Source organism: Pogona vitticeps, chromosome 2, assembly GCF_051106095.1.
Source record: "Pogona vitticeps strain Pit_001003342236 chromosome 2, PviZW2.1, whole genome shotgun sequence".
Taxonomy (NCBI): domain Eukaryota; kingdom Metazoa; phylum Chordata; class Lepidosauria; order Squamata; family Agamidae; genus Pogona; species Pogona vitticeps.
In genome coordinates, this window is record NC_135784.1 from 279,025,425 (window position 1) to 279,052,764 (window position 27,340).

At 40.8% G+C, this 27,340-nt stretch overlaps 1 protein-coding gene across 3 annotated transcripts in view; it reads right to left on the reverse strand.

Moving 5' to 3' along the window:
* The window catches only part of ARSB (arylsulfatase B), a 216,298-nt gene that overhangs the window by 108,403 nt on the left and 80,555 nt on the right, over positions 1-27,340 (reverse strand). The window contains exons 7-8 of one of the 3 annotated variants that reach the window (XM_072992678.2): positions 25,666-25,791; positions 19,079-24,099 (exon numbers count right to left, since the gene is read on the reverse strand). The exons of the other annotated variants lie outside the window; for them this stretch is intronic. Coding sequence (XP_072848779.2) covers positions 23,834-24,099; positions 25,666-25,791 — 392 coding nt within the window. The 3' untranslated portion in view covers positions 19,079-23,833. Of the gene's footprint in view, positions 1-19,078; positions 24,100-25,665; positions 25,792-27,340 lie in introns of those variants that run through there. 3 annotated transcript variants of the gene reach the window in all.

Below are 27,340 nucleotides of genomic sequence, written 5' to 3' on the forward strand. Positions count from 1 at the left end.
CCTCTTATGCTCAGCTACCAGAAAATATAGGTGCTGTAACATCTGCATCTGTGTACTCTATACTGTATACAGAGCCACTTGGTCCAGGACAGGGGATCTGTCCATACTAGCTCATCAAAGCTAGACTTACAGATCACACTGTGCAAGGGCCAAAGGATGAAGGGGGAGCAGGGAGAAATCATTGAGCAATTTAGCTTACTCTTCCTCCTGACCCAATCAAAAATGAGCTAAGAAGCACTTGGGAAAAACTTGCATCTCCCTGGTGACTCTGTTAGGTATGTATAAAAACTATGTCATTACATCATTGTTGGCACTTGTAAGATCACACATTCATGCCATTGTTTTATTTGATACTAGTCCAAGTTCCTCAACTTGGGAATAAAGGCTTTTTTTATGTTAAACAGCTCTTCCTAAATTTTCTCTGAACAATAAATGTTAATTATTCTACCTTTTCCTCTGCTTCCTTCCTTAAACTGCGGATATCTTTTAAAGGAAGCAAACAAACCCTAGAAAGCAAAATGAGCAGCAACAACAGTGCCATAAAATGAAGTTTCTGTTTTAAGAGCTGACCATCACTACTGTTTGAATTAAAGTTAACAAATAACTGAAAAACTAAACACTAGTATACAGCACAAGAGTAAAATCTTAACACTAGCCAATTCAAGTATTGCTCTGTCAATTGTTCCCAACATATTTTTGGCACAAGTACTGTATGTAGCTATAAAGAGATATATATTTGTTAGAGTATTCACCTGCTCATTAGGCTTATATAAGCCTAATAAGCAGATGAATAGTCCAACAACAAACTGATGCAACTAAGGCTACAATTGACTGCATGCTTACTTAAGCTTAACAGCTAAACAATACAATATAAATGTTAATATCTAAGACTGCAATCTTGCATGCATGCTTATTTGGGTATAAGTCCCAAAGCACGCATGCACTGGATCAGACTGCAAAAGGCAATGTAGACAATAATGAGAAGAAAATCCTAGCTGTTGTTCTGCAACTTAATTAGCTTCATGTGCAACACTGCCTTCCTAAAAGCTGGTCTGTAAGCTAGTATTCTTCCTGAAATAATTATACTGTTTATTAGTCTGCTATGAAAAAGGGTTGCACACTTTCCCCAAACCAGTAAAAACTATACCACAAAACAGAAACTTGAAGAGGGGGAAGCATGGAAGGAAAGATATTCAAACGTTCCTCACGCTGTTCAGGAAGCTGGATACTCTCCTGCAAGCCAAGTTGGTGGAACAACCATCTGACCTGCGGTTTTTCTCCTTCTTGTCATCACAGCATTTCCCACAGAAATGCTATGGAGAACAAGAGAAGCAGTTTGGAAAGGTTTTCCTCCTAGTGAGTGTACTGGCAATGCACTCGCCATTAGAGAAAAACTTGTAAGAATGTTATAATGTATGTGTGCAAAAGAAACGTCAAGAATTCTAGGACGGACACACGGACACACACACACACACACACACACACACACAAATATGTTATCAGCACTGCAGAAAGCGTTGCACTCCAGCAAGATCTACATGTGCGAAAACCTAACGGCTCTTTCCCAGTGATCAAACCGGGGGGGGGGGTGTCCTCGGAAAACGAACAATGCACCTACTCCAGCTTTTCTTTTCCATACTGGAAAGCACACAGCAGGCGGCACAGCAATAAACCGACTGGCAGATTTATCTGCTTGCATCGAGACTGCTGATGGGAGAGAAATGGCTCCAGCAGCAGCAAAGTGCAGAGAGCACCCAGGTTTACAAACCACTGTACAACTCGCGTATAAAGAGCCATCTATGTGTAGCATCTGCGAAGTTTCGTGCTCTGGGTTTCTTCTCCCCAGGCGTAATTCAACTTCAAGCGTGGAGGTGGGGGGGGGGGGAGACCAGGGTTGGGTTTTTTTTTTTGATGTGTGTGTGTTTAGAGAGCAACAACCCTTTTTGATCCCCGGCCGCCTAGCCTGTTCGGTGGAATCCCAGCTTTTTTCGGCAGCTTTTTGCAGGAGGCTCCAACACGTAACGAGCCTGAGATCCGCTGCTTTTGCGTCTGCTTTTCTCCCACACCCACACGGTCACACAAATACCCGGAAGACTAGAATTTGGGACGATCAAGCGAGAACTTAAGCTAAGTGCCAGAAGCGGACTTATTTAGGAGTAATCTCACTAAAATGAGCAGGAATACTGATTGATGATGTGTGTCGATTTACACCACCACCCCTCAAATGTACGTACTGGATCGTGGCTGCAGAAGCAATAAACCAACAAGCTCCACACAGAGAAAAGAGTTTTGCATATGCCAGTTTTCCGGCACACCGCTTGCTAGGAACACAAGGCTAAAGAATCGTGGTCCTTTCCCCTCGGCCCCTTTCTCCTACCACATCTCAGAAGTGATAAGCACATGGAGGAAAGTCGGCTGAGCCAAAGCCGCCAGCATGTCCGGTGCCCCCCCCCCTCCCCATCGCTCGTCAGGCGGTCTTCATTGCAATGACTAGAAAGCAAAGAGCCCGAGCCGGGTCCGTCCCTTCCCGCTCGACTTACCATCCAAAGGTGCGGCTTTGCCGCGGCTTCCTTTGCAGATTTGGCCCCCGGCTGGTAAATCCTCAGCGCAGAAAGGAACCTAGGCGGAGACACCGCAAGGGCGGGCGGGGAAGTCCTCCTCCCGCCTCAGCTTCTTGGTGCCACTTTTTGGACGACCCCTCCTTCCAGGCCTCTCTGACTGTGGCCAGTCTAAGGAGGAGGCGCGAGCCTTTCCCGGCTTGGCTTCTGCTTCCCGCGGGAAGGAAAGAGCGGCGCAAAGCGAGGAGGCTCTTTCGCTGCCTTGCCTTGCCTTGCCCTGCCCTGGACCGGCCCACTCCACACGGACGTCCCCCTGCCTGCCTGCCTGCCCCCTTCTCCCCCCCCCCACAGCCCGCCAGATTAAAGGCAATGAGGGCGGCGGCATAGGATGGAGAGCGAGGCTGTGCTGGTGGGGAGCGGTAGGGGTGCTCGGAAGAAGAGCCCCCGCCCGCCTGCCCGCCAGAGCGAAGTGGGAAATCTCACCCACCGGAGAGGGAGGACGAGGAGAAAGCGGGAAAAGAGCGTTGTGAGGAAGAAACAGAAGTGGGGTTGGGTGCCCGGGCCAGCGTCCAGAGAGGGGTTTGCCCGTAGCGGGATTCCTGAAGGCAAAAAAGGAGGGACGTGGGGAACAAGTGCGAGGAAGAAAGGGGACACCAGCCGAGAGTTTTCTAGACTAGGAGGGAACATTAGATCCGTGCACGGTCCTATTTACAGGCAGCAAACACAGAAGTCGGTTGGAAAGTGTTCTGGAGAGACTAGCGGGGTACGGGGGGGGTTGAGGAGGGTTGTTTTTTTTTTTTAAGCAAAATGGTCTGGTTTCTGAGGTAAACGGAAAACGGGGGTAACTGAGGAGGATGGGGCTTGAAGTGAGGTTGAAAGGGTGCTTCACCCTCGGGAGATGGAGGGGGTTCCCCTTTGCCTCTCCCACGACCTGAGGGAAGGGGAAACGGGAAAAAAACAAGATGGAAACAATGGACTCCAAAACAAACCCCCACAGCTGTTAGTTCCACCTAGAATAGACCCGCTGAATGAATGGGGTTGGTGAAGACCACAGTTGTATGAGTCAGCGGGTCTGCTTTCGTTGGAACAAGCACTGAATTTAGCCCAGCCTGATTCTATCTATGTACAGTATTATGAAGCAAGAAAGGAAAGAAGCGGAGGGGACGCGTGGTGAGGTGACTAAGGAGGACTTCACTTGGGGGAAAGTGGTGGTGGTGGGGCGAACAGGAGATAAAGAGAAAAGGAGGGCCGCTGTTGGAGGGGAGGTCAGAAACAAGGAACGTGCATTCTTTCCTTTTTCTTGTGGGTGTGTTTATATATGAGAATGAGAGAGACTCCCGCCTTCCCACGTGGAAGGAACCCGTTTTTTATCCGAGGAAAAAGCACTGGGCAGGAGGTGCGCCTGGCGAGGCTGGAAATGGGGGCTACCCCGCGGACACGCAGCCAAGGCAGAGCGTCCCGAGAGGCGCAGGACGAGGTCAGCCGCTGTGTGTTGATATACGAGGGAGGCCCCACGGCTCCCAGCAGCGGCCGGCCCGGCGGGCGAGCGGGCGGGGAGGAGAGAGCCGGGCAGACACAATAAAGAGTTCATGGATGGAGCAAAGCGGGGAGGGGGGGTGGAGGAGGGAAAAGAAGAAGCCCTGCATGCCGCCAGGGGTTGCGGCACTGCCGGAGCCAGTCCCTCTGCTGCTCATTAGGACCATGTGGGAAGGAAGGGAGCGCGGAGGGAAGCGACGAAAGAGTCACGACAGATCTGGCCTGGGGGGGAAACCCAGATTTGGACAGGATGGGGAAGAGCGGCTGCAGTAGCCGGGGAGTTCCCACCAGCTCAGCCTGCACTATACTTCTTGGCACCGTGCGCGCCTGTTTGTGTGTGTCAGAAAGAGAGAGACAGAGAGATCAAGATGTTAATGGAGCTACTTACATGCCTCCTTGCCAAAAACACTGCTAAAAAGTACCAAACGGAAAAATATTCCCGAAATGGAATGCGAAGAAAACGGAACAACAGTCGTGTGTCCTTGGGACACAGAGGGATTCCTGGCCCAGGAGACAGCTGGCCTGGCCTTGAACAGGGACCAGGCAAAGGGAGTTTGTGTCACTCAGGTTGCTGATTGTTTAAAAGGAAATAAAACGCGATCCAGTGTTTATTAAGTTTACATGGAAAGAAGGAGGGAGTGTGTGTTTTCCTATTGCTTCATTTTTTAAAATTACGATTTTAGTCTACAGAATTTCCTTATGCACTAACATAGGTTATCTTGGGGGCTGGCTACTGAAGTAGAAAGATGGGGAAGAAGTCTCACAAATAAACACCCTGTGACCTGTGTTTGTGTTTATGGGCATTTCAGTATAAGACTGGTTTTGCCACCTTTCACAATTTACTGCCTGAGCCAAGAAACACAAGCTCTGTTAAGACTGATTACTGATTAGGTAGCCTCAGAGACGAAGTACACACCTATTTACACTTCTTGATTCAAGGGGCATGAAATGTGACTCCAAACAAGGAATCTCTCAAAGTAGAGATAGGCTTTTTATTCATCCTTTGATCACCCAACCTGGGAGTGGGGGGGGGGGCTAGAATCTGAAAGGTTTTTAAAATTGGTGGTGAAATCATAAACAGGGATTTGTCCACAAACTGTGTGAGTGTTTAGGGCTTTTTTGCATGAAAATTTCCAGACTAGGGTGGTCTGGTGCTATAATCCAAAAATGTAATTTTTTGTTCAAGTTTTGTTTCTGCCATCATGGTAGGCATGTTGTGGCAACAATAGCCTAACCTACCTTACAGGATTGTTGTAAGGATAAAGTGGGAAGGACAGCCATATGTACTCTCTTGAGATTCCTGGAGGAATGTCGGAATATAAATGTAACAAATAACAGCAACTGAACTTCAAGTGTGCCACACCCCACAATGCATCCTTTTTTATTTATTTTACAGTAGTGGCAGAACTTTGCTGGCTGTTCTCTGGCTCCACTCACAAGAATGCACTTCAGATGGATCTTAATGTTACTCAACTCTTGATTCTCAGCCACAGGACTGTCCTCAAAATGGATAGCACTCAGTGCTCAGAAGCATAATTTTTCAAGCTATAACAGAATTCCCTGCTGGGGAATTCTGGAAATTGTAGTCCAAAAGGCAGCTTTTCAAGCTCTTGATTATTTCAAAATTCAGCTAAGTTCTATGACATATATTTCCAAGTATTTACATGTGCAAATTTTCAGTTATTATTTTTGTAATACTGTAGTGGCAAAGACACAGAGGAAGAAAAATCAGAACTGAGCTGGGAAACTACATAAATTAATTTTTCATGCATGTTGTTCCTTTGGCTACAGTTGAATTTCACTAAATTTAGAAGTGAGCAGATGAACATTTGCTTCTGCAATCTTCACTCCATGTTTACTATAATAACTGCTAAATGATGTAGTAACATAGCTATTCCTGCCATCTCCTCATGCTATGCTGTTTCAGTTTGCAAAATGGGTTATTTATTTCACTTTGACACTTTTGAAAAGTAGTCTAATAACATTCTATGCACATTACATTAATGTACAAAGTTCTTCACAATTTAGAAAAATTGTCTTTAAAATATTCAGATTTTGATCCAAGTACAATTATAAACCAAAGTTCAGCCCAATTTGAGTTAAAGTTTCTCAAAGATAACTATATTTTTTTTACATTTTGATATAAGTGACATGGTTAATTTTTATGGAACTCAGGAGGACTTACTCCCTGGTAATTTTGTTTAGGGTTTCTAAACAAAACTATAGGGCCACTATTTAAAGAGGAAGACTGGAATTAATATTTCTACATTGCATCACTTCATCATTAGATCAGGGAAAGGATGGCAAATTGCAGGCCTTCACAAATAGGACAAAAAACATTCCATATATGTTCTGAAGATCAAGAGAAAAGCAGAATCTGTAATCTGCCTGTAGATTAGTTACTTAGATCTGGTATAACATTCAATATATGTTCCAATCCCCAAGGAAGGATATGCCAAAGAGAGTACTAACTATAGAACCATTGCTCTAATTTTCCATGCAAGCAAAATGTGATGCTCAGGGTGTTGCAGCAAAGGTTTTTACCCTATATGGAGTGAGAAATACCTGATGCTCAAGGTGGATTCCAGTATCTTATTGCAAATACTGTATCCACAAGCTGCTGGAGCGCACTGAAGAATTTCAGAAGATCATTCCATGCTTTATAGACTATAGTAAAGCTTTAGACTGTGTAGAACATGGAAGCTTTACATTGTTTTTAAAGAAACAGGTGTGCCTCAACACTTGATTGTCCTAATGCATAACCCGTATTGTGGACAAGAAGCTACTACTGGGAGAGAATACAGAGACACAGAGTGCTTTTCTATAGGCAAATATGTCAGATAAGGTGCATGTTATCTTTCCATCTGTACACAGAATGTATTATACGGAGAGCTAGACTAGATTCAGATGAATGAAGAGTAAAATGTGGTAAAAGGAACATCAATAATTTAAGATATGCAGATGACATGTATTGGCAGAAAGTAGGAATGACTTGAAACTACTTCTGATGAAAGTGGAAGACGGTTATGGTAAATCAGGACTGCAGTTGAAGACGAAGAAGACAAAAATCATGGCTACATGTCATACTTTGAGTACATTATGATAAGGCAAGATTTTCTAGAAAAGACAATGCTGTGAAAGGCTGAAGTTAGGAGGAAAAGAGGAAGACCAAAAAAGAGATGGATTGACTCCCTAAAGGAACTACAGGCTTGAATTTGCAAGAACTGAATAGAGCTGTTGAGAACAGGACATGTTGGAGGTCACTCATTCGTAGGCAACGTGATGGAACATAACTACAACAGAATAAAAGTAGTACTCCAGTGTATGGGCTTACTTTCTGTATAGAATTTGGATACTAAATTCGAGTCATTATCCCTGGGATTCCTCAAGTTCTAAGTACTTTTGAGATTTAATCCTTCAAGTTCCATCCAACTGCAATTGTAATCTGAGAGTGCTGTCTTGATAGTGTCATATCATTCTGCACCTCAAATCAAAGCAAAGCAAAGCAAAAGCCTGCTGCTTATATACCGCCCCATAGTGCTTCAAGCACTCTCTGGGCGGTTTACAAGTTAATTATGCAGGCTACACATCCCCCCCCCCCGCGAACTGGGTACCCATTTTACCGACCTCGGAAGGATAGAAGGCTGAATCAACCTTGAGCCGACTATCTGGAATTGAATCCAGGGTCGCGAGCACAGTTTTGGCTGCAGTACAGCAGTTTAACCACTGCGGCATGAGGCTCTAAAGGGGCATACAAAGAAGACCTGCAATCTCATAATACTCTCAGATTATTAATAAATTAATTATTAATATTAAGATATTCAACTATCATCCAGAAGGATTTTTTTTAAAAAAACAACTCTTATTCTATGAATTTTAAGCTGTTTTCTGCCCTATGAGAACTGTGGTTTCACAGTAGAATCTAGGGCTAAGATTAAGGTTTAAATCCTTATACTTTAAATTCCACTGGTAATTCCAATGTGCCCTTTGATAAGACAACCTACAGTACTGACAAACTTCTGCTTGTCACCATCATGGTTTGCTGAAAAATGCCATGGACCTATTCATTTGTCCCAATATACCATACTGATTGGGATGCAAAAATACTCTAGTGACAATATGCAATAGATGCCTTTTCATCTGAGCTACTTGTTTATAAACAAAAAAAACAAAAAAAAAGTACATGGCCAATTGACAAGAGCGGAAACACATGAGATAGCTTTATATTTAGAAAGTGATAGAATGGTATGCCTCCAAACATTTTTCAAAGATTCCACATCTGATCAGTCAAATCGTAAATGAATCACATGTTTATCTCCCGATGACAAATCATAAGACAAAATGAAGCTGATTTGCAAACTATAGCACTGCAAAACTCTTAAAGGAGTTCTGTTTCTAACTGAAGCTACAGTTTTGTCTGTTTCTGTGCTAAAATTCAGAGCTTAAGCTCTTCAAGTCACAAGATGGAGAAATGATTGCATTCCAGCTCTAATTCTGTGTGGACTCTGCAATTAAATGTGACTCGTGGGGAGGGGGCTCCTAAGAGCAGGATTATAATTGTTAGGAGAAAGAGTTTATTAAATGTATTAAATGCCTGCATGCCAAAACCAGATGATTTCTGTTTTAGCAGTGTGAAATTTATGATGGTGTTTCAAAATAACTATATACTGTCCTTTTCTTTAGAATGGGATAGAAACCCTTGGAACCCAACTTAGACTATACTGTGAAAAAATGTTTTCCTTCACTAGGTTCATTTTTTATATTAGAAACATGGGATGTGCTGTAACATTTGCCAACTGCTCTCCAATATTAGATATAACTACACAATTCATATAGAGAGAATTATGAAGTTACAAAACAGAAATGAAATATCCTGATTCGTCTTGGGACCAATTCTGACACAATGCTTTCACCTCACCGTGTAGAATACCCGCAGAGGAATACAAGGGGAGAGGGAGAAATGCTACATAAGAATGAAAATCCACATGCATTTTGTAGAAAGGATCTGAGAGCAGGAAATTACATTCCGACTCACTTTAGCCATGTTGTGTGAAATAGTCTAAGAGAACCTTCTGGGGACCACATAGTAATGCACTGAATGTTTAAGGAAGCCTATTCCTACAAGCAAATCTGGAGTTCCGCTACAAATATATCTATGAACTAACCTCCATGAAATATATATATATTTATTTATTTGCATATCCTGCATTTCCCCTGATGAATTCAATGACTTGTTTGCGGCTCCGTGCTGCCCCACTTTATATGCATAGAAATCCTGTGAGGCAGAAAGAAAGATAGGCTGAGAGAAAATGATTGAGGTAAGACCCTCCTGAGACATTTGTGGCTCAGAGGGGACTTGAACCTGAATCTCTAAAGTCCCAGTCAAGCACTCTAACCATTCTAACCAGTTCTATACCCCTTTATTCATGTGTAAGTCCCAATTAGTTGAGCTTATTCCCAGTTACATGTACATAAGGATTCAACTAGAGATTTTAAGTGTGATTTTATGACAACCTAGAAATGCTTTATTAGGATAGTGCAGGAACAAACATCACTGCGAAATAAAGTACAGCATTATTCACAGAATCTAAACTACATTTTAGCACTTGCCTAAAATTTAGTAGTAAGTTACAGCTAGAGAAAGCCCATTGAATCAGTCAACTCCTCTGTAAATTCAAATAATTCAATGAGCTTAATCTAGTTGCAATTTACCTCTGGATTTCATCCAATATATGTTTGGGCTGACATTGAAAGTTTGCTTCAGTGTAGTATAGTAACTCAGCTGTGGCCACTTTTGATTTATCTGCATAGTCTTCCAGCTCTAATTATTGTTGATTGGACCTTTATTGTATCTTGTGGATTGCAGGTGATTTCGTTTTCTTCCCTGAAGCTTGTCAAAGATTAGTCCTAAAGAAGTTAAATTATCAGCAAGGCCTGTAAATATATAACTAATACTGTTGAGGTTGAGAAGATGAGATCTCACAAAATCTAATCCCCAGACCCTCTAATATCCAAATAATGAAGCAATGTACAGTTTGTCATGGTTATCGGGGGAGTGGGGGGGTGGAATTTGCTGGAAATGAAAGACTGAAATGGAAAAAGAACAATGACTGGAAACTATTTTAGATTTCTTGGAGAACATACAGTGTCTCTGCAAAGACTATAAATGCCTTCAAAAGACTTGCACGTCATTTCTAAAAATATTACTTGGAAATAGTCTAGGTGAAATCATTCCCCATTCCTCAGTTTATTAAGATGGTATAAAGCAGCCCTACTCTAGACATCATCTATCTGGGATGTAAAAAGAATTCAGAGTGGGGAAAAATGCCCATGCTCGCTACAGCATTCTAGAAGTTTTTTAAAGTAATTTTTTTAAGCTGAAGAAACACTATCAGACCACCTACTTAATTCTTTCCAGGATCATACTATAGAAACTTCTAGAAAGTATTACAAAAACTGCATCTAGTGCTGCTGCTGTTACCACCATTGTTACTATTTGTACTACTGCCAATAGGTATTGTTAACTTTCAGTAAACTAATTGGTTTATAGTCTCACATTAATTTATATGTTGCCTAGAAAAAGACCCCATGATCATTATCAGACTTATTCCTGACAGAGGATACATAATTGCCCTGCATGGGAAGGACTGACTTACCTAAAGGCTTCCCTATCTCTTGAATTGCAGTACCTACATTGCTTTTCTTTGGATAAATTGTTGCTAAGAGCTATCAAGTCATTTCCTATTGAGCAAAATTCTAAAAGAATTTCCAAGAACTGTGGAATGTTCAAGGAGTTGTTTTTAAAGTGTACTTTGAACATTTGAAATGCATCATATAAATCCTAAGTATAAACTGTTAGAAAAGCCACAGTTTATACTACTATGTCTGAATATTTAACTGTGACAGTTTGGGGGCACATCATCTCGAGGTTTAAAGGAGCTGAGATACAGTATAGACCTAAATGAATTGGTTTCCTGTTTTTGTTCATCATGCACTAGGTGATTTTTGAAGACAAGCACAAAAGAAGGGTATTAGATGAACCCTAATCCTGGGACGTGGTGGCGCTGTGGGCTAAACCGCAGAAGCCTGTGCTGCAAGGTCAGAAGACCAAGCAGTTGTAAGATCGAATCCATGCAACGGAGTGAGCGCCTGTCGCTTGTCCCAGCTCCCGCCAACCTAGCGGTTCGAAAGCATGCAAATGCAAGTAGATAAATAGGGACCATCTCGGTGGGAAGGTAACAGCGTTCCGTGTCTAAGTCGCACTGGCCATGTGACCACAGAAAATTGTCTTTGGACAAACGCTGGCTCTATGGCTTGGAAATGGGGATGAGCACCGCCCCCTAGAGTCGAACACGACTGGACAAAAAATTGTCAAGGGGAACCTTTACCTTTACCTTTAATCCATCTAACCAGTTCTATCAAAATTTTTATTCTCCCTATTACAAATCACACATTCAATCAATAAAAATAATAACAATGATAAATCTAGGATGATGTTTCACTTTATTTACAGTTCTTCTGAGGCTTTTATAACTGGGCTGTGTATAACTGATTTACCAATGTTTACAAATTTAACAAATATTAAATTAAAATGGCAAGTCTGTATAGTCCTTTAAAACATAAACGCTTTAGAACCACTCACATCTTCTATCATGTTAACATTGATGGATGAATCAAGTGGAATAATTCTCAGCAAAACAACTCCTAAGGATAATACTAGACTATTTCCTTGTACACATTTGGTAACGTAGCCAATAAATTAGAAGACAGTTTGGACGTGTTCCTAGGAAATGACTCATTAATGAAATAAGCTAATAGTCAGAGAATGTATTGGGATTAGATTTTGGACTATGCTCATGAGATGATGGCATACTTTGAGCGTGCATTATTCTCTACAAGTAGGTCATGACATTGTTTAGACAATTATGCTTTCTGACATGCAGATTTTTTTTCAGTATACCATGAGAAAAGCATCAGTTTACAAGGGAGTCTGTAAACCTCAGCCTTTTTGTAACTGTTGGTGTTAATATATCAAACTGAAGCATTTCAGTAATCAGCCTGATTTATTTGAATGTAACAGCAGACATGAAATGTTCACATTATGCTGTTTACATAGTCTGAAGGCTGATTCATATATTACTTGTAAAACATGGGAACCAGTTCAAAGGAGCGGGATCTCACAGCATTCTATTCCGGCATGAGGATGACTACAATGGCCCTTTCTGATGCTCATATAGTCTTGCAGAAAACATGTGACACAGTTGGTGTGGGAAAGATTCACTGTAGTGTTTAGATAAGTTCAGAGCATCCATTGTGATGGGTCTCCAAAGAATAATGCCAAAGCTGATAAAAGGCCTTAAAAGAGCAACTTTCTGCCTTGGAGGGCTAGTCACAGCTTCTATCAAATGTCAGAACAGTATGACTCATGGGAGCTTGCTTCTCTTCTGGGAGCAGCAGGAGGTCTAACGTGGAAATGGGTACATAAACACATTGTGAGTCTAGACGTCAGAGCCAGAGTGAAGCATTCAGAGAAGCTTTTAAGCCTCTTGATTTCATCAGCCATGTTGGATTGTGATGCAGCTTAGAGGGCTTGGGTTTTATAGGATGATTTGGTCACATAATTATTTTCTGAATTAATTCATTTACGTTTGAAAGCTTCTCAGGGTTAAATTTATCTGTTTGTACAGATTCCCCAGTGTAACAATAAGCTATATATTTTATTTTGGCATGATTCACATTATAATGTCACATGGATTAAAAAATGCAGACCTGACAGTGTCACATAAAATAAAAAGTACAGTCCATTCTTTTAAAAGAACACAGTCCATTCTCCATATAGCGTTGACATTCAATATTGATCCTGGGATTGTAGCCAGTGAATGCCAATGCTGGAGCTCATAACTGACCTACAGTCACTTTTGTGGGTTATAGCCAGATTGTACAATTAAAATGCCCTCTGGTGCTGTTGTTAAAAACCATGTGGCAACTACAGCTGGTTTAGAATGAGTGGTTAGGCCGGATTTTGACCTATAGGGACAAGAACCCCTAGCCAACATGACCTCTGACCAAGGTGGCTGAGGAGGTTTGGGATTTATAGTGTATTTCCTCAAGCTAGGCATTACAAAGTTTGAGACTGGAAGAAGGGAAGAAAAAGGGAAACCTCAAAATTGTTGTGACCAGATGTTGTAGTGTCAAAATCTGGATGAAAGTGGTGTCCCAAGACAGAGACTCCAAACGTTGCACCAGCTTGAGATGTTGATCAGGTTTAACTTCAGGCAATTTAGAATGAAGTGTCTGTCCCTCTCCATCTCTTGTAGACAAAATGTTGCCAGTTTCTTTATGCATTCTCCATTGTCTTGTGGAAGCACATGAAAGGGGTTAAAATAATACTTCTAGTATTGAACATTCTTATACTAATGCTGAGTACCATTCTGGTGGCTATCAGTAGGTCCTGCTATACAGGTCAACATCATGATAACTGCTTCTCAGATTTGAGGCCTATGATTTCCAACTTCTGAGAGATAACTATGTATTGCTCGTGGACTTTTCATTGCCATCTAGCTAGTCACTGTGAAAAACAGGATGTTGGACTAGACAGGCCTTTGGTCTGACTTATCAGGACTCTACATGGCATGGTATGGTTTTGCTTCTACTGTCAATCATATTCAGAAAATTACTAATATACAAATTTTCTTCAAAGTAATCAAAGACCATAACTTTTGAGATAGATATTTATATCATACAATTAAATAAAGAAAGAAATTTGGAACATGGGAGAGTGCCAAAGCAACACGCAATTTTTAAACTATTACTAGGAAGCACATCAAATAATTATAATTTTGTAAAGTTTACTTACCAAATGCTAATCATTTGAATGATAAGCTAATCAATATGAAAAGCCAGCCACTTGACCTCTTTATTTTAAATGGAAAAAAATAGTGGTCAATCTCAGTTTTGTTGAAGAAAAAAGTGCAGTAGTCAAACTGTACTTGTAAATTGATTATTTTGTTGTTGTTATACACTATCAAATCTCTTCTGACCTATATGGCAACTCAACTTTGATTAGTGATAGCCAAAAGGTTCCCCATTAGCAACTTCCAAAAGGTCCTATTAACAGCCCTGCTCAGATCTTACAAACACAAGGTTGGTTGTTCCTTTGAGTCAATCTATTTCATGTTAGACTTCCTTTTTTCTTACTGTCTTCCACTTTTTCTAGTATTACTTTCTTTTCTAGTGAGTCTTGTCTTCTGATGACAAGAATGGCAGTCTCAATTTATTCACTTTCTAGTGAGAGTTCAGGCTTGTTTTTATCTAGTACTTACTTATTTGTCTTTTTGGCAGCCTAAGCTTTCATCGAACACCACATTTCAAATTATTTTTTTTCCTGTCAGCTTTCTTCACTGTATCACTTTCACATCCTTATATGACAATCAAGAAAACCATAATATGAAAGACTTTGCTCTTGGTCTCTAATACGTAGAGCAGTACTGTGGACAAATTTGAGGTTTGAGATGACCATGTTCAACAGCAATAATAACAATGACAATAACGTTTTCTTGTATTATATCTAATGATGTCTCAAAGTGGGATGAAAAAAATTCCTCAACTGAAATACAAAACTTATCAATTTCAAAAGCAGCCAGTTAAAACAATTAAAATTAAAGGCCCAATGCAGAGTTCTCAAAGTGGACAGCACAGTTAGTTTTAAAAGCCACAGGTAAAAAGAAGTTCTAAGCAGGGAAAGCTTTTGAGTTTTTCTGAATGCTTCAACAGACAAAGATGGGTATAAAATGTATATAATTAAGGCAAATAGTCTTTTTCTTAAAATTAAAAACAAACCAGAACAAAAAAGACGGGTTGAGATTCCCATGTCTTCTAAAACCAGATTGCCAGGAAGGCAAGGCGGAATTTGCAGTTTCCATATGAGATGAAGGTGTCACATGACATCTTCCATCGGTTATGTACCTTGGGCAAGGCAACAGACCTCTTTGCAGGCTAAAAGCAGAAACACATGGGACAAGCTAGCAATCTGCCAGAAGAAGTCATCTGGATGGTGACTTGAGGATGCAATAGAGTTCATCTCATATGGAATCTGCAAAGTCTATTTTGCCTTCCATGCAGTCTGGTTTCAGAAGCCATAAGCATCTCAACTTGCCTTTTTAAAAATGTGAACCCCCATGCAATAGGAATTATTGTGTAGTCTCTAATACATGGCTGGTCATCCACATGGAAAGTCTTCTGCCACATGCTAGCTTCACTACGCAGGCTGAACTTCCCCAGTAAATCTATGTGGGGGGGGGGGGGAATGAAGATTCTGGTTTGGTTTAGATGTGCTGGGATTTTAGTTGCAAACAGTACCAGCAATTTAGGGTACAAAAGTCTGATGCTCCTACACAGCTGCTATGAGCTGTTCATACCCTGTGAAAACAAGAACTTTTAACATTTCTAATATGCAACCTCTGGTCTTCAAGCAAGAGACCTCCAAGCACATAAATAACTAATGATGTAACTGAGGTCAGTTCACAAAAGCCAAAGCTACTCTTTGGGACAATGGGATCTTTCATTTTTCTTCTTTCTTGCATTTATGAGATGTTTTGGTCAATTTGCAATTCTGGATTATGTCAGACTTTATTTCTACCAAACAGCATTTCAACTTTTACTCCAAAATGATTACAAATAGTTTTTTAAAAAAATATCCACTAGATTAGACAGACAGACAGACAGATAGATGTGTGTGCATGTTTTCAATTATATATCCCAGCAGCTCCCAAGAATATCTTCTTACAATATTGTTCTACTCTTCTCTTGTATTTAATGTATGAATGCCAATGAAGCTGAGATTCTGTATACAGAATAAAGTTTTGGTCTCCTGACTTTGTGGTGGCTAGAAGTCTCAGAAAATTAACACCCAAACTGCCCAGGACAATTGGTGTATAGAAAGTTTAACCAAGCTGGATCAGTCTAATCTCACCCAATTTAGAAACTCAATTCCAAAGCTAAATAAGGAGGGCCAGATACCAATTTAATAAGACTCATAGTTATGGCTCATGAAATCCTTAGCCACTTTCAACAGGACAGCTTCAACATGGTAGGTGAAGAGCCCAGGTGAAGTGAACTGAAGGATTCCAGTATCATCACTTAGAACACATCACCCAGTTTAAGACAGAGAATTGTTGGACAGATGAGTTCTTTCTCTGTCCCAAGTACTCACCCTCACATATGCATAAAACTGGAATACAATGGGACAGAGCATCTGGCAAAGGGGAAACAATCACAGAAGACACTGTAGCTGCTTCTTCCCATGCTCCACCTGGTCTCATCTCCTGATGTACAGAAACCCAGATGGGCAAAGCTAGGAGAGAAATTACCTCCTTTTATCCCTCTCATCCAATCAAGCCTGTGATACAACCCAGGATAAAAGTTTAAGATCAAATCCTGAATAGCTCCCTCCCCCATTCCTTATGTACCCTAATGGTAGCTTGTCCATAAATCTCATTGGGGCTCTATCCCATCTCACTGCTCACCACTGACTATTTTTACTTGTCTCCTTACCAGAGGCAGAGGGCCAGGGCCATGCCTGTGTGCCCACCTGTTGTATCTGTGTGTTCACCTGTGCTGTGTCTTCTGTGCCCCCGTCCCCAGCACAATGAGTAGCAGTTGCCACTGCATTCAGTGACCATATTGTTTTCAAGCTCACTGTGGGAAACAGTTTGGGCAGTCAGCGCTCTATTGCACTCCTGCCTCCCACAGTAATGTTAACAGTTTGATCTTCTCCATGCTGGGTGTGTGCTATCAGACTGCAGAAGACTGCTGAATACCCATAAAACTATCTGTTATCACTATTTGTATCTGAACTTTTATCCAAAATTAATAATTGAAGATTACTTTTTCCATTCATTGCCTGTTTTGTCTTTACAACATCTCCAAGGTTCAAAGCAATCAAAATCTCAGTAACACTGAATTATGTATGACTGAACGATCCATGGCTTGCAATATTCAGCTGCAGCACAAGTAGTATCTCGTGTCAGCTCAGTTGAAGTGATGCTATTGATCTGATTGAGATAGTCAACAATCCAATAGTTCTGATGGATGTTTTTCAGAGGGATTTGGACACAGCACATGCCATAGGCAGGCATTAAGGTGGGTGTGCATTGAACAGAAGGAATTCCAACACATTGATTTATTTTTAAAAGAAAAATATAAGTTTGGTGGAAATTACTATATGTGTTGCACCTTTGTATAAATAGTAGTTCTGGAAGGATGTTTGAATTTAGAGATAATATTTGTCTATGCCTGAAATATTGGTTACTATACAGAATGCCAGAGAAACTGAGTATCTGAGAAACAGGAAACTAATGTGCATCCAAAGAGATCGCTAAATACAAGTACCTAGACGAGGAAAAAAAGTTATCCAAGGAAATAGCTGAGTTACTATTATGATCACACACACACTTTTATGAGCAAACAGAAGACAGAGGCTTGACCTAAGTAGAACAGTCAAGTCCAATTAAATACAATCATAATTTAACAAATAGTCCCCAGCAGATGCTGAACACCTTTGTAAATGGATATTGTTCAATGGTTAAACAGATCAATATGAGGCTCCATTGCTTTGTGATAGGCCATTTGCAGAGGAGCTATGTCTCCATGTACGACTGGGCTCAAGAACAGCCTTTCTTAGCCTGGGCCTAAATCTGACTGCGGATTACAACTATATAGACTCTCTAAATAGTTGCTGAATGGAATCAATACTTCCACAAATTCCAGTGATTCAATGGTCTTCTCTGGTTGGGCCTATCAGTTGCATTCAGACCATGCTATACCATTACAGAGTTTTACGGATTACAGCTACTATACTCTCTGACCGTCAGCTATGCTGCCTTGGTGTGTTAGGAGCTGTAGTCTAAAATACCTGACACACATCCAGTCATGGAAGGCTACAGTAAAACAATCTAAAAGTCATGTACCAGGAGGCATGGATTAAAATAAAAGAGGTGTGTGGAAAATCTGTGGCCCTCCTTATTTTATTAGAACATTAATTCCCACTAACTTTCACCATTGACATATTGCCAATAATTGCTGGCAATTAAATCTGACAACACTTACGGACCCCACAGTTCTCTAACTACTGGGTTAAAAGATGTAGTCAGGATAGATACCAGAAGGGGACCAATAGATTGGGTTAGATGAATTTTCCCCAGTACATTAATGTCCAAGCTGGATCCCTCTAGATGTACATTGCAACAACTCCCATCATTCACAACCAGTAAAGTCTTGGGTGTTACTTGCAGCTAATGGGAGGTGTAGTTAGCCTTCTGGGAAAAAACAGAAAAATACTACTCAGGGCCAATCTTATAGCCAAAATCCAACTGGATAAAAGCTACCTGCAGACAGATAATCACATAACAACCTGTTCTTCCCCCTGAACATCACCCCCACTTCCCGGTACAATCCGTCAGATAACTGGTCACATGCTCAAGTCTGCAACCAGTGGGAGACTGAGTGTGCAAAGGAGAGTTTGCTGTAGTTTGGGAAATGCTTATGAAATTGCCGTTACATCCTCATGTGAGTTAACAGGATTCTGCCCTGCTACAGATAACACATCATCATTCTAGCCGAAATCATGTTAGTGTTTCAAAAACAGGATTCTGGCAGATGGCTGTGTCTGAGAAATCAGACCTGCAAACAAAGTCCATGCTTATGCCCAGAAGACCAATCATGAAAGAAAACAAATTTGCAAAAAAGGGGAGGAGTGAAAAGCTCCTGCTTTTAGCAACCGAGGAATCCTCTATTCTAAGGATGGACCGATTGCCTCTCACATATAGCTTGACTCCAGACATAGTTCAAGCCACAGTATAAAGCTGCTTAAGAAATCTGCTATGTAAGGAGCCAGAATCATCTTTCTCAGTGCATCATGACATTGAAAGTCAAAGGTCTGCAGTGGAGGACTTTGTGACAAAGACCAGCAACTAAACACCTCAAACTGTTGCACACTGGGAATTTATTTAAGAAATTCATGTCCTATTTCCTCTAACCAAAAAGACATCCCTCAAAGTAATTTAAGGACTACAAACAGCAAAACAATTAAAATCATCCAACACATTTGCAACAAGGTAAAGACTGCAAGACAAAAAAGCATAATAAAAACAAAATATCCAGAAATAAATAACAGCAAAAGTCAAATGCCTGTTTAAATAACATTTTCTCACCAAACTTGACAAAGATGCATATTTTGTCCTGGCTATGCCAAATGAATTTGTTCAGGTTCACAAAAGGAAATCTTGGAGGGCTTATACCTTGCAGAGGGTATCTTATATGGAGTACTTTTAAAATAAAGCTTGTATTTGGGATTGTTTTAAAAATGTGATGCTAGTATTAGTCATACTCTTCTTTGGCTCTTTTAATATTAATAAAGCTTATGGACACCAAAATTCGTCTATATGGTTTGTGTATATTTGGTAAGTCAAGGCCAGCTTCTCAGAATTCTGTTTTTGAGGTTGCTGCAGCAGAAATAAAATGATTTTCTTGTCAGATTCCTGGGAGACTGCAACAATTCTGTTAATAGTTTTACATCAAACTCTCCTTTCTACATGCCTGTCTCTTTTAGATGTTGAATCTGGAATTGGTTCTAGTTTCTTTTTTAGAACTGCTTTAATGATTTACAGCTGAAATGCTCTAGAAGGAATAACATTGTCATTGTTTAGTTTTACCATTGAGTGAAAGAGGCAGTTGCCTCACACAGCAGATGTTGGAGGACAGCAGAAAGGTGCTGGAGCAAACAGGTGTGAACTACATAGCATTTCCAGCATCCTCTAAGCTTGCCAGCATTCTTTAGGTTTGATAGCATAGCCCATGTAGAAGAAAGCTTCAACTTATTGTCTAAAACGGCTTTTATACCGGAAACAGGAGGGATACCATCTTCTCCTTCATCTCAAACAGGAAAATGTCAGTCCTATTATTTATATTTATGTATGGAGTGTATTGGGAGTACCCAGTGTGGTCTAGTGGGCAGAGTAATGGACTAGAACTCAGGAGATATGGGTTCAATTCCCTGGCTCTGACTTGACAGCACATAACAACTGACTGAGTATATTTACATATTTTTGTCGACCATAACATATTTGCCCCCATGATCTAAGGAAGAACAAAATTATACATTCAGTTTCAGTTGCACATCTGTTATGTTTTTGAAAGAGTTGTTTCCAAAAGGCACACATTTATTGTAGTCATGCTGATCTTTATAACTAATTGCTAAAAACAAAATAATGCACACCAAAGAATAAAATAAAAGGGCCCATCTCCCACATGGCTGATTTTGTACTGTGCAGGAGACTGTAATCCAAGTCACAGCTTTATAAAGAGCCCTCAGAAATTTTTAGCATGAAAGGCACTATACAATAGTCTAACCCTTATTTTCATCATAGCCTGGGATACCAAGTGATTATCCACAGTGAACTGTGGCTTGCGAGCATAGTTTATTGTGGTTTTTTGAAGGGTAGGTTCTATACTGCTAAATCTAGAATTTCTGTTTGACTGTACTTATTCTAACTATAGCTCTTCAGACAAAACACAGCAGCGTTCTTTACCACAGGGCCCAGACATCAGAGAGGGTAACCAGCAGCTGGGAGTTCCTTTTTCCCTACTTCTTTAATAACTGCAACAGATGTTCAGTTTTTACAATGCTGGAAGGAGGCTTAATATCCAGTATACCCTAATGTGCCCAATGCCACTACTGTACCCTCACATAACATGAACAGATCACAGGATGAAAACATGATGGGTGTTTGTTATTGTTATACTACTGAAAGCGGTCAAGTAAATTCAGAGTTATGGTGATCCCTGCAGGGTTTTCAAGGTATGTGAGATGTGAGAGTGGGTTATCATTGCCTGCACCCTGTAAGTTTCCATGGCTGAAAAGGGGATAGGAAGCGAGGTTTTACAAATTCTAGTTTGAGACGCAGTCCACATTAGCTCTCTTGATGCATGTTAAACGTTTTTGTTTGTTTTTGAGTGTGGACAACCTAGCCCTCTATATATTTATGTAGTAGTACATTCTAGAGAATCCAGTGAGAGTTACTTTTAACAACGGGAAAGCTGGAGTTTTAGGATCCCAGCTTACTGGCCAAGAGATGCTAATGGGCCATGCTTACCATTGACAAATGCTCTCTGAAGAGAAGGATTTGGTCTTTGCTCTGAAGCACCACTGAATTTCTAACAAACATGCCTGTGATTTCAACCTGGTGATGCTGCTCTTGAGAGTGTGTCCCAATCACCGGATTTGCAAAGCATCCTTCAGAGGGATGTACCCTTGGAGAAAGAGATCTAGGCTCATAGAGTTCTGGGAGGCTCCTCAGCTAGTGCTTCTTTAACAGTAGTACTTCAGTGGCCTGTCAAACAACATGAGATGTTCCTTATATGGGAAAAAAGTCTTATTTGCCTTAGTGCATAAATGTTCCTCTACCATGTGCACATCTGCAAAAAAAAAAATTCATCAGAAGGTAAGTGGGGGTTTCATTTGCAAGAATGATTGCCCTGGCCTGCACCTTCGAGAGAATCATGTCACTGGGGGACCAATGCCCCATCCAAGAAGAGGTTGTTTTCCTCCCAATGCCATGCTTTTTCCAGCACCAGGGGAAGTCATTTTCATTTTCACTGGTGTTTCAATCTCAAAATTATTTATTGGAAGTTTCTTTCTACTAACAATGTATATTGTTGCTGCTTTACTCTGTTTTTTTAAAATATGTGCAACAATTTAAAAATATTGTGATGTGGCATGCAACTGTTGTGTAGTGGAAGGAGGTTCAAATCCTTGAACAATTTGAATGGTTCCATTTTGACTCATAGTTAAACGCAACCTCTGCTAAAGTTATGGGATATAACTATATATACATGTGTATAGCTGGAGGAGTGAAAACTTTTCCTTTCTGTAGAAGAGGCAATTGAGAGACCTCTGCTTAAAAAGAAAAAAAAAAGGATTCCCTGAATCCCATTGTTTTATATAATGTTAGGCCTCAAATATTTCGTTCTGGGTCATTTACTGGGTCATTTACTGGGTTTAAAACTGCAGCATAAAATGTGCATGAGGTCTACTCACTACATGGCATTCAATGAGATGCATGTTCAACATATTCCCATTATGTTACATTGTATTGTGCACAGATAAATCTATGCTGGACTGTGGCGGATATTGTCTATACAATCCTATGTTCTTTTTAAGTGTAGCACACAACACAACAGATTAAAACAGTCCTCCTGCTTAAATCGCCAAGCAGTGCCCTCAACTCTAACAGACAGCATAGTCACTGGTTGTAGTTGCAGGCCATTGAAATATTTTTTTTCAAAGCTCTGGCCAAAAATGTTAAGTCCTAAAGACTTCTGAGTTCAAAATATGCACGATTACACCACAGAACCAAGGGATTTTGGACTGTTGTGAATAGTGGCTACGGAGATCCTGGAATGCTTCTTCAGGAGACGATGAGACAGAAAAGGTGAGAACAGAAAACGCCAATAGAATTCAGCAACTGGCTTCTTTCTCTTTTTCTTTACAACATCAGCCTCCAATAAAAGCTGGCTGCTGGCAAGTCTGCAATCAAGCATCTGACTTCAGATGTGAAAGAATGTAGGAGGCCCTGCTTCCCACCCCCCTGACTCAGAGCTTTCCAAGGGAAATAATGTTTCCCAGCTGGCCAGTGATTTTAGGATGGCAGCACCATTTTACCCCCTGCTTTGGAGACATGTTATGAACAGAAACTGACATCCCAACAACATTATTTGATGACTATAACAGAACTTCAGATATAATAAAAGGCAACACTGGATCTTCCAACTGCTTTTTAGTAAGAGGTGAATCCAAAGGACTGATATTCTCACCATAGAAGTGAAAAAAACAAATGGGCGCAGAAGCATCTCCCTGAGTTCCTAAGCCTACAGATTGACTTCCAGGGGTCATTTAAGCACTGTTTTATATGAGGGTCAGCCATACCACTAGCCAGTCTGAACAGGCTGCCTTAGACACCAGATGCTGGCAAGAAGGTAAGTGTGAGAAGGCAAAGTTGTGTATGCTGCACATGTCTGGAAAAGGGTAATAAAAACAGTAAAAGGTTTAAAAACCAAGTGTTATGAGATCTAGTTGAGGGAGTAGAATATGTTTAGCTTGGAGAAGAGGCAACTAAAAGGTAATAGGACAGCCATTTCCAACTATTTGGAGGATTGTTACATAGAAAATAGCATAGGGCAGATTTTCTGCTGTTATATAGAGTCATGGGCCAAGTCAAGTGGATCCATATTAGAGAAGATTTTGCTATGTGGAAGAAAACCCTGACACCAAGAGCTGTTTAACAGCCATGGAACAGACTGCTGCACAAAGTGGTGGGCCCTCCTTTGCTGTACATTTTTAAACTTAGCCCATCTCTCAGGCATGCCCTAACTGTGGATTTCCTGCCCTGATATGGGATGGACTAGGTGGTCCTTTGGTATACTGCCAAGTCCACAATGCTACAATTGTATGACACAGAATATTTCCTGTGCCCCCTAAACTAGCCAAATAATACAAGAGGTAGTGGAGGAAGCTGCTGTTTTGCCAGTGTAGGACCAATTGTCTCGTAAATGGGTAGGGAAGCCATTTTGTTCTTTGCTCCAGGCAGCAATAGATCTTGGGCCAGCCCTGATTCTATGCACATGGATTTAATATTTCATGACTACAAAATAGTTATAGTCCTTGGGCCACAGTACAGTTTCTCCTACATCCAAGGCCCCCAGGCTTCACTTGCTTCTGGATCACAACGAGGGTCATCATCCGGGTAAAACACAGGAACGGAGTTTTCATAGTAGTGCTGGAGACGTAGCAGAAGCTTTTTCACAATTCCTGGATATTGTTCAGACACATCTTTTCTTTCCTCAGCATCATGAACAATATCATACAGCCAAAGTTTCTTCATTGGTGGGTCAGATGACAGGGTATTTGACTCATTGAATAAAGATGGTGGTGGAAACCAGTGACCGCAACCTATGAAGAAGATCAAAGCAGATCAGAGATTAGTTGGGACCACATAAATTTCATAATTTGTTTCCAGCATATCTATAGATTTGGCTTGTTTAACTCCAATAAAGTGGGATTGATTTTGTCATCGGAATTTGGGGTTTTTCATTATTATTATTTTTGACTGAGATCTTTCATCTGAAGAAGAGAATACTAGGCACATTCAAAACTGGACATTAATTCGAGTAAGAAGAGTTGTGGAAGGAAAATCTGTGAAGAGTTGTCCACCACAGAGAGATGCTTAGGTGCAGTTTGTTAGTTTTTGTTTTCTTTTGATGCTTCTTTCCTGTTTCTAACTGGGCCTCGTTTATTCTTCTTTACTGATTTTAAGACCACATGGTACAAAAATCAGCAAAGGAGCTTTGTGTCAGAGTGGCAAGATTGGCAGGATGAGAAATCACACTGGAAAAGATGCTGATGTTGGGAAAGTGTGAGAGAAAGAAGAGAAGGGGACGACAGAGGATGAGATGGCTGGACAGTGTCTGAGAAGCAACCAACATGAATTTGACCCAACTCCGGGAGGCAGGAGGGCCTGACATGCTCTGGTCCATGGGGTCACGAAGCGTCGGACATGACTTAATGGCTAAACAACAACAATATGTTTTTGTTTATACTTCACTGTAATTTCTTACTGCAAACCACCAAAGTGGGATACACTTGTACCAAGAAAATATATATATCACATAAAAATGTATGTGTCTACAAGACAATTCTAGCTTTGTGCTTCCAATGTTAAAATGAGGGACTAGTAGCAAATCAGTTTTCATACTTGTATGCCCCTTACTGTTTCAGCTGGTAAATGGTAGGATAGCAGTACTCAATACTGCTGCTAGACCACATTTATGTAACAAATGCAGCTGGTACAGGTGAGATTTTTTTTGGGGGGGGGACATACTGAAGGAGCATGGATAATCCTTATTCACAGAATAATAGAATAGTGAAGTTGGAAGGGGCCTCTAAGGACATCAAGTCCAACCCCTGCTCGATACAGGAATTCAAATCAAAGGATATCTGCCAGGTGGTTCTCTCTCTTGAATGTCTGCAGTGTTGGAACACTCACCAGCTCTGGAGGCAATTGGTTACTGTCTTACTGCTCTAACAGTTAGGAAGTTTTCCTGGTATTCAGCGGAAATCTGGCTTCCTGTAACTTGAGCCCATTGTTGCGTGTCCTGCACTCTGCGATGATCAAGAACAGATCTTGCCCCTCCTCTGTATAACAGCCTTTCAAACATTCCCACCCCACCCATGAGCTGGGTACTCAGTTTACCAACCTCGGAAGGATGGGAGGCTGAGTAAACCTTCTGCCAGATGCCTGAGCCCATAGGGATTGAACTCAGATCATGAGCAGAGTTTTGACTGCAAGTACTGCAGTTTTAACTATTGTGCCACACGGTTCAGTGGGGTCAGCTCTCTCCTTTTAACCTCTGATATATCGGTTGCTATCCAAGCTAGTATACTAAAGCAAACAGATCACAAACTTAATATAGCAAATATTTATTAGAAGTATGATATGTGAAATTTGCAAAGGATTACCTGGATTGCCTGTGAGTAGTTTCCACTTTCCATGTCGAATTGCAGCATGTATGGAGGTATTAAAAATTGAATCTTCCCATGAAAGGGAATTATTCAGTGCCAAAGTGCTGTTCCTGTTGGCTACACCTAAGATGGAAAAGAAGAAGATCACAGCTACATCCATTATCTAATTATACTGTTTGTGTTTACAATAGTTTTAGCTTGCAGCTGATATGATGCACTGCAATGAGGCACTGCAAACTTTATTTTAGTAGAAAGCACATAGGCTGCAATTATAAGCATACACAGGACTGAAACCCAGGGATGGTTCTACCATTCAGCAGTCAGTTGACTGGATGGCACTAAAAAAAATGACAAAATTGTTAGTGGTTTAATTTATTACTGCTCTGTTGTAACTGTCAAGGAAGAGGAATCTGCTTGCAGGGGTTCCTGTATCCACTTTGGGTGACTAAACAGTTTGGCTGGCCTTAAGTACTGTATACTTTTGATGTGGAATAGGATGCTATTCTCTGCTCTGTGTCTGGGAGTAAAATGTATCTTGTTTTAATGTACTGTACTGTATTCTTGAGTAAAATGTATCTTGTTTTGTTTGGCAAAAGTGAGGCTTCAGAATCAGAAGTTGATTCATTAAGGAGCAAATTCTTTGCACTCCAAAGACAGCCACTAAGTAAACCTGTAGACAATTTGCATTAGTTAATCACTCTACTTGTTACTAGGGTATTTATGTAATCAGCCCTTTGAAAGTTCATTACCTGTGTTAATAATGCTATTAACACTTTGAAAGTTAATTATCTCTGCCTGCAGCCCTCTTCACTTGGTCTCCACTCTCACAATCAAGTACACCATTATAGAAACCCCTGACTAAATACTGTACTATTGTCTGAGAAAGTGTGTTGGACTCCACAAAAGCTAACACTGAAATAAAAAGTAAAGATGGGCAGAAACATTCCACTCCCCTCAACTCCGAGGCCAAATATCCACTCACTAGCCGGAATACGCTCCTCTCCTCTTCTTCGGCTGTTCGTTTTGCCTGTGCTGCCTCCTTGTCTGAGTGGGCAATCAGCCAAGTGGCAGGGCAGGGAAGCTGAAGAGGAGGAGGAGAAGCACACACTGAGGGGTGAGTGGGAGATCCAGCTTTGGGGGGGTGGCAGGCAAAGAAAAAGTGTGGCACCTCTGGTGCAGTGCATACAAACCAGTATGAACCTCTGAACCGAGGTACGTGTCCATCTCTACATGGTAGTTTTAAAGGTGACACTTGGGTTTAGGTTTTGTGCTAAGTGCTCACACTGTGGCGCAACACATTGTACAATTTTTAATATTACAGCCATTCATTCTTTTAGGGCCATCTGGGCCCAAAGGGGGACCTTCACCCCAAAATTTCAGATGGGTCCCCTTCCATCCTGATCATGAGCTGTTGCTGCATCTGGGTTTATGTACATCTTTGGCCTTCAGTTTCTTATTTATTTATTTATTTATTTATTTATTTATTTATTTATTTATTTATTTATTTATTTATTTATTTATTTATTTATTTATTTATTTATTTATTTATTTATTTATTTAATATCCCGCCTATCTGGTCGGTTAAGACCACTCTAGGCGGCTAACAATATAGAAGCCTTTTCTATTATTAATACTGAATAAAGATGTTTTTAGAGGTTTCTGTTATGATCAA